General features: G+C 50.9%; 1 protein-coding gene across 1 annotated transcript; it reads left to right on the top strand.

The window, feature by feature from the left end:
- Positions 1–7: 7 nt before the first annotated feature.
- Positions 8–7477, top strand: IGFBP3 (insulin like growth factor binding protein 3). Its single transcript, XM_024748304.1, has 5 exons — positions 8–242; positions 3038–3264; positions 3718–3837; positions 4857–4993; positions 6040–7477. The coding sequence occupies exons 2-4, from the start codon at positions 3148–3150 to the stop codon at positions 4980–4982; spliced, it is 363 nt and encodes a 120-aa protein (XP_024604072.1). The 5' UTR covers positions 8–242; positions 3038–3147; the 3' UTR covers positions 4983–4993; positions 6040–7477.

Raw genomic sequence — 7477 nt, 5'->3', positions numbered from 1 at the left:
TGCGCCCCCGTGCGCCGAGCTTGTGCGCGAGCCGGGCTGTGGCTGCTGCCTGACGTGCGCGCTGCGCGAGGGTCAGCCTTGCGGCGTCTACACCGAGCGCTGCGGCTCCGGCCTCCGCTGCCAGCCGCCGCCCGGCGAGCCGCGCCCGCTACAAGCGCTGCTGGACGGCCGCGGGATCTGCGCCAACGCCAGCGCCGCCAGCCGCCTGCGCGCCTACCTGCTGCCCGCAACGCCCGCGCCAGGTGAGCTACCCACGCCAGGTGCGCCGCCAAAGCGCACCCCTCGGCCAAGGCCAAAGGTGGTACCTCTGTGGAGACTTCGCTGCTGTTCTCACCCCAAGGGTTGTAACTGGGGAAGCTGAAGCCCCGCGAGGCGAGGGCGCTCGCCTGGGGAACCCTCCGCAACCGGCCCTCTACTCGCTCCGTTCTTTGAGTGCAGAGTTCTTGTAAATTGTAAAGCGCTTTCGGCGAAAATGGGTTATAGATTTCCTGGGCAGGGAGGGAGCGGATGCAGAGGTTAACGGTCAATGGAGAGATCCTGGACGGAGGAGATTCTCAAACCATTCATGCCGACGCCGCGCCGAAACGTGGGCGTGTACTGTGCGGCCCAATTCCGTACCGCGACTTCTGTTTCGCACGAACGAAGAGCGAGCGTGTCCATGCCGAGGATGCTTGCGGGGCCGGGGGCGCAGGGAATGGGCCAGGGCGGATTTGGACGGGGAAGGTGGTCAGGCACGTCGAGGGAAATGGTAGCTGGCTTTAAAAATACTGAATTACACAGACTTACGGTTTGCAAAGCAGTTTCAGGCCCGGGGGTGTCCCAGAAGCAGCGAGGTGGGAACCGGGTCGGACAACCTGACGTTCAGAAAGAAATGACTCTGGAGTTGGCAGGTGTTCCTCTAAATTTCAAGCACGCTTAGCCAGCCTCACTCAGGTATGTGAATGAACTTACCGCGTCGCTGAAGGCTAGGAGATAAAGCCCTCACCTCCAGCCACCAGCTGGACAGGCCACCGTGGGCTAGCCCCCATCTGGGGCTAGAAGGATGGAAATCCCCTTATAATTTCCTTACCTGCAGATTTCCACTCCCAGGTGAGGCTATTTCCTTTCAGGCCTCGTGGAAAGGTAAAATTACAACTGCCTGAAACATACACTGGCTCTAGTAGACTGGTTAGAATTGCTGGATGCATTTGTCTCTCAGAAGTTTTTATAGGTGTTGTAACTTTTGGCTAGACTTTAATGGGAATTAAGATTACTGTCGTAGTGGCTCCATAGTATAGGTTGATGGGGTTTATTATAAAATTACGGAAAGATCTAAGTGACTTCTAAAATCCACTTGGGGGGGTACATTTAAATAACAGTCAAAAGTTTAAGAAAATTATCTGTGGTTTAAATGGAACGGTTTTCTTTTCTTCTCTCAGCAGGCATTAGAAAGAAACCAAGGAAGTTTAAGAAATTACTCAGAGTTCTTGGAAAAGAAATGCAAATATATTCATTTACATATTCTTAGCATCCCCTTTGCCCCAGTACTTCCGTGGAAAAAATAAATAAATAAAACTAAGATGAAAGGAAATTGAAACCAAATTCTACCAATTAAAAACTTACTCTGTTGGCTGTGGGCTGGATAAATTTGTGCTTCCCCAAACACCAGACCCCTTGGGAACTTTGCAACTTCTCCTCATGGAACTGTTTCTTTTCCCGGGTGATCGAAACCCAGAGAGAACGAGGACTTCCCCCAAACACCCCTGTGAGCGCACCTGCCCGAGATGCCTCCAGGAGAGAGCAGGGCTTCTGCAACAAAAGCAGAGTATCTTTCAGCCCTTCTCAACCCTCCAGAAGCATTCTCCAAGCCAGAGCTAGACATTTGCTCCTCGGAGCCTAGAGCCAGAGGCCTTGGCAGGCTTCCAGGCAGGTGAGCAGGCTGCCACCTTGATGGGCCAGTTCTCGGGAGGGTAGAGAACGGGTCAGCTGGAGCAGTGCGCTTGGCACCCCAGGTGTAGTAGATGCGGTATCAGATAGCGAACTGAGCCCCATCTGGGAGGGGGAGGCATCCTATGACAGTTACCTGGCTGCATAGAACCAGGCAAGAGGAAGGGGCTCCCCACTGGCCCTTCTCCCTTAGCCGGCCCAAGTTCATCCTGGAAAAGGAACAGAGAGCATTCTCCTTCCATACTTCAAATCCCAGTGACGCTGTGGACATTCCAATATCAATAGCAAGTATGTCTTCATTAGTTTGATTACAGTCAGAGATGTTTAGAAGTGGCTTCCTTTTCAGAGTGAAGCTCTTTGGCACAAAGGATTGTTAAGCCTTGTTTGGTGATGTCCTTATCCCATTTGCTCCTATGCAGACAAGGAAGGAAGGACTCACCCAGGATAGTGCCCCAGGATCCGCAGGGTCTGTGCAGACCCTGCACGGACAGTGAGAGACGTGACAGCGAGACCTATGAAACACTACCAGACATGCCTCACGAGTCCAGGGGCCTGAGGCAAAGGCGCTTTGTGGAGAATTCAGTTTCCCCATCTGAGCGCTTTGCCTGGTGGCACTCAGGACGGGCTGGAATCAGAATCCCTGGGGCTTGCTGACTCCCAGGTTTCTGCCATCGCCCCAGCGCTTCTGATTCAGTAGGGCCGGGTGGGGCAGAGGATGTGCTTGTCCACAAGTCCACACGGGGGAGGCCTGCACTGGGGCATCCCTGAGGGATTTCTGAGTGGGCCTCGGAGCCTTCCCTGGCTCGGGTCTGCCCCCTCCTGGTGGAGGATGAGAGGTACTTGAAAGCTGAGAGCATGAAAAGCATTTTTTTTCAGCGGCCCCTACTTTGTAATAGCACGTGTCAGATTTTATTTTTAAGAGGTGCCTTCTTGAGACCAAGGGAGTACCATTCACCACTAGTATTATGGAATAATACTTTATCAAGGTGTTTTTCTAAACTTGGAATTGTTGAATCACATTTCCATTTGGTTCGGACTTGGTCAAAATGGTAAGATTCCGTCGTTAAATGTCAATGACCCTCAAGTCTGTGTCTCCCTTGTGTCTTTCAAGGAAATGGCAGTGAGTCAGAGGAAGGCCACAGCGTGGGGAGCACAGAGAACCAGGCCCTGACCAGCACACACAGGGTGCCCGACTCCAAATTCCACCCCGTCCACACCAAGATGGACGTCATCAAGAAAGGACACGCCAAGGACAGCCAGCGCTACAAGGTCGACTATGAGTCTCAGAGCACAGACACGCAGAACTTCTCGTCCGAGTCCAAGCGTGAGACGGAATACGTGAGCGCTTTTCCTTTTGCCGTTGAGGGTGGGGCTGCCCGGCCTGGGCATCTGGAGATCACAGGGTTGCTCTTTACTCAAGAGCCCCGACAGTTATTCCGGTGGTCCTGCTGCTTGAGCAAGCAGCCAAGAGCCCATCCTTACAGAAGGGCTGTTGACCCTCCCCTACGGCAGAGATCTCCTGGGAATCTCCAGGCCCCTGCAGGGCAGAGAGGTGTTCTCACAAGAGCTGTTCACGTGGCCTCTGAGTGTCCTGGCCTGTGGGTCCCTGTCCCAGTTCTGTGCCTCGCTCTGCGGAGTCAGAAGAGAGACAGGGAGCCCTGGTTGGCAGCTGCGTGGGAACGGTGACAGCTAAGTCGGGCAGAGACGCTCAGGGGCACGTGGCCGGTTCCCTGGGCGTTACAGGGTTGTGTCAGACAGGGAGTTCCCAGATAACCTGAGTTTTCTCCCCAGGGGCCCTGCCGCCGGGAAATGGAGGACACGCTGAACCATCTCAAGTTCCTGAATATGCTCAGCCCCAGGGGTATCCACATTCCCAACTGCGACAAGAAGGGCTTCTACAAGAAAAAGCAGGTGAGCACGGTCTGCACAGCTCCTTTCTCTCCCACCATCCGCTTACGCGGAGGAGAGACCAGCCCTCCACCCAAGTGCTCTGGCTGCCGCCGTTGCTTGCGGTCCCTGCCACATCCAAGACCTCTGAGGGGCTTCCCCTAAATCCCTAAATCCTGGTATCTTCCCGCCGTCCGCTTCTGCCTCCCGGCCCACAGAGCAACGCGAGGCCTCCCTGGAGCCTTTTACTAGCCAGAGGGACCCAGACACGTTAGCACTGCGCCATGGAGGGATGTTTTTATTAACTATTGTAGAGAATTTCCGAGAAGCCTGACGTGAAGTGCTGTGGCAGGAGGCTTACCCTGAGGTCCCATGTTGGTCCCTTCCACACCCGTGCCTTCCTGGTGGTGACCAGCTGTAAAGGATCAGATACATTGTTATTTTAAGGCATACTGAGTGTACCTCTGTAGATTTCAGATCACTCTATGGGAGCATCTCAATGGACTTTCTAATTGGATGACTCCTACCTCAGCATCTACGGAATTAGTCACAGAACACAGGGCCATGTTCAGAGTGTTGGTGGGAGTGGCCTCGATTAGAGGGCCCCATCCTGTTCAGTGGCCACTGGTCTCTTTGCCTTTTCATATATCTCTATGGGTACTTATTCAGCAAACTCACCCTGAGAAGGTACCCGTATACACAGCTTGGGGTGTGCTCTGAAAGACCCAAATGTGACAAGCACAGGGCAGATGGGACATTATCATTGCCCCCATTCAGCAGGTAGACCTGTAGGACCAACAGGGGCCAATGTCCACCCCAGCGAGACCCTGAGGGACACAGAACCACCAGGACCCCTGCTTTCTTGGGGCACTCATACCTGCCCAACATGCCCCCAGACACACGCTGTGCACACAGGCCTTCCACAGCATAGCAGAGGCCGTGCTGGGAAACCATCCTGGGTGCTGACCACCTGCCCCCGTCGTCAGGACCCGCTTGGCGGGGCCTCCCCGGGACTCACTGGATCATTTGTGCTTTGCCCACAGTGTCGCCCTTCCAAAGGCAGGAAGCGGGGCTTCTGCTGGTGCGTGGATAAGTACGGGCAGCCCCTCCCGGGCTTCGACGTGAAGGGGAAAGGGGACGTGCACTGCTACAGCATGGAGAGCAAGTAGACTGCGGCCACGTAAGCCCTGGGCACTGGTGGGATCCGAGGGGGCGCAGGACCCAGCCTGGTGGGAGGGGCATCTATAGATCCCAGGGGCTGGCGGCCCAGAAGCGGCACTGGCCTGGAGGACAGACCCACACGAGACAGAGTCCTCAACCCGCCCAAACCAGAGCAGAAAAGAGGGTCTGTGGCCAGCTTGTCTTAGAGATACTTAGCCTCATTTTTTTTTTAACTTTTTATTTTACATTAGTGTATAGTTGATTACCAATGTTGTGTTAGTTTCAGGGGTACAACAGAGTGATTCAGTTAAACATATACATGTATCTGTTCTTTTTCAAATTCTTTTCCCAGTTAGGTTGTTACGTAATATTGAGCAGAGTTCCCCGTGCTCTACAGTAGGTCCTTGTTGGTTATCCATTTTAAATATAGCATTGCCTCATTTTTAAAGAACTTAGAACACTTAAACATTCATACACAACGTAAGATTTCCAAAGTTAAGCTTTTCCCCCGTGAGCCTGATGGTTCATTTATCTTCACATGTAAACTGTTTTCATCCAGAAGAACTTGTTAAAGGAATGTGTTTCTAAAAGACGTGGCTTTTTCTTCCCAGTAAAATACATTATGGCTATTCTGGGAGTCTATGATTAATAGCATGTTAATAAAGTTTATTTAAATCTAACGTGAAAATGAAATTTCAAACCATCACGTGGAAGAATGAAATCATATTTAAAAATCTTTTTTCATACATGAGAGAGCTATTGGGGGGAAAAAGATAAATATATTTTATCGTCTCAAGGCAAATTTAAGTAAACAGAAGAAGCTGTCATTTTTAGTGATAAGTTCTGTCGCCTCGCAAGTTGGAGAAAATAATTATAATTTTAGGGTGATTACGTTAGTGAACACCGTGGGCGTCTCGTGGTGTTCTCTGCTTTGTTAAAAAGTGTGGAATGAGCCTCCACCCTGCCAATTGCCTGGGTATCATGCCTGTGATCCCAGCGTGGGCACCGAGCCCTTTTGATTTGGGGGGAATTATTTCAATACATTCCTTTTTCTTTCTGTTTTAGTTCATGTGGAGCTCAAATATGCCTTATTTTGCACAAAAGACTGCCAAGGACATGATTAGCAGCTGGCTACAGCCTCGATTTCAATTTCTTTTTGTGGTGAATTGATTTTTTTTTTTTTAAACCAAAGTTTAGAAAGAGATGTTTGAAATGCCTAGTTTTCTTCCAAATGGTGAACTTGGCATCTTTCCACTTTCCAGTAGTCAGTGAAATGCAGTTTGATTCTTCTTGTTGCTTCCTATAAAAATACCTGTAAGCTCAAGCACGGCGTGGCCGTAGCTCACACCAACCTGGAACCCTCCCCACGTGTTTGCCGACGCAACCAACCCTCCACTTCATGCCTTAGCGACAGTGTTGCTTATGTAGACGCGCGCTTCGTCCCCACATGTAAGATGAGACAAGGCCTCATCGAGAAGAGGAACGCCCTGCCCTCTGATGCCTGCACATCACGACGCACCCACCTGGAGCTACATCTTTGAAGCAAGGGCCGGGGTCCCTGGACCAAGAAGATATTTTATATCTTCAAGGGACCTGCACTGCTTGGAAACTAGTGGAGAGAATAAGATGGAATCTTGCACAAAAAAATAATAATAATAATGACCAAGAATGTTCTAGGGAACTCTGGGAACCTACAAAGGTGGGGATTTCTGACCCTTCTTTGTCAGGCAGCTTCCTGAAGACACAGGCTTTGCTGAGGCCCCATGGGGCAGGGGGGCAGGGTGACAGCCAGGGGCATCACAGATAATAGCCTGGTTCTCCAATGACTGCAGAAAATAGCGTTTTCCCACTCAACAATTCAAGAGCAAGTGTATGCTTGAGGATAAGCTCCTTAAAGACAAAAGAGGTTTATTTTCATCTCTCCCCTTTTGTCCTCCTTGGCACAATGTAAAAAATAATGATTCTATCTAACCTGGAAGACGAATGGCTTGTTGGGGAGCCGGTCAAGGACACTGGGAGAACACAGAGAATCCCCCATGCTTTGCTGCACTTAGACTTCCTTCTTTTCTTTCTAAGTCACACGTACACGCAGAGAGAATACCCTCTTCATGACTGTTCACAGTGTATACGTCATCGTCCAGATATGATAGCACCTATACTAGATAATCCTAGACGAATTGTAAGCAATGCTAGAGAATATAAACACGGCCACGACGGAGGGAGGGGGCTCGTGCACAGGGCGCAGCCGCTCTCCCGGAGGCCACCCTCCAGGTCTGGCAGGAGAGTGAGGAGGGGCCCTCGGCCGCCCCACTGCAGCCTCTGGTTGGATGCACGCTGCACACAGCCCTCCTGGAGAACACAAAGGGATCTCAAGATGTTCTGCCTACCTATTGGCTTTCCTTTATTTTTTTAATTAAGTTTTTGAGAAAAAAAAAGGTATTTTTGAAAAGTTCGTCTTGCAATGTATTTATAAATAGTAAATAAAGTTTTTACCATAAAGAAA

The sequence above is a fragment of the Neophocaena asiaeorientalis genome, unplaced genomic scaffold (assembly GCF_003031525.2).
Source record: "Neophocaena asiaeorientalis asiaeorientalis breed wild unplaced genomic scaffold, Neophocaena_asiaeorientalis_V1.1 scaffold137, whole genome shotgun sequence".
Classification (NCBI taxonomy): domain Eukaryota; kingdom Metazoa; phylum Chordata; class Mammalia; order Artiodactyla; family Phocoenidae; genus Neophocaena; species Neophocaena asiaeorientalis.
Note: the sequence above shows the minus strand (reverse complement) of the source record. Positions and strands in the feature narration are given on the sequence as shown.

Excerpts from the sequence above, each read along its gene's own strand:
- IGFBP3 (XM_024748304.1), top strand. The coding sequence starts at position 3,148 with ATGGACGTCATCAAGAAAGGACACGCCAAGGACAGCCAGCGCTACAAG. Across the intron at positions 3,265-3,717 it reads CCAAGCGTGAGACGGAATAC|GGGCCCTGCCGCCGGGAAAT; the intron begins GTGAGCGCTTTT and ends TTTTCTCCCCAG. Across the intron at positions 3,838-4,856 it reads GCTTCTACAAGAAAAAGCAG|TGTCGCCCTTCCAAAGGCAG; the intron begins GTGAGCACGGTC and ends CTTTGCCCACAG.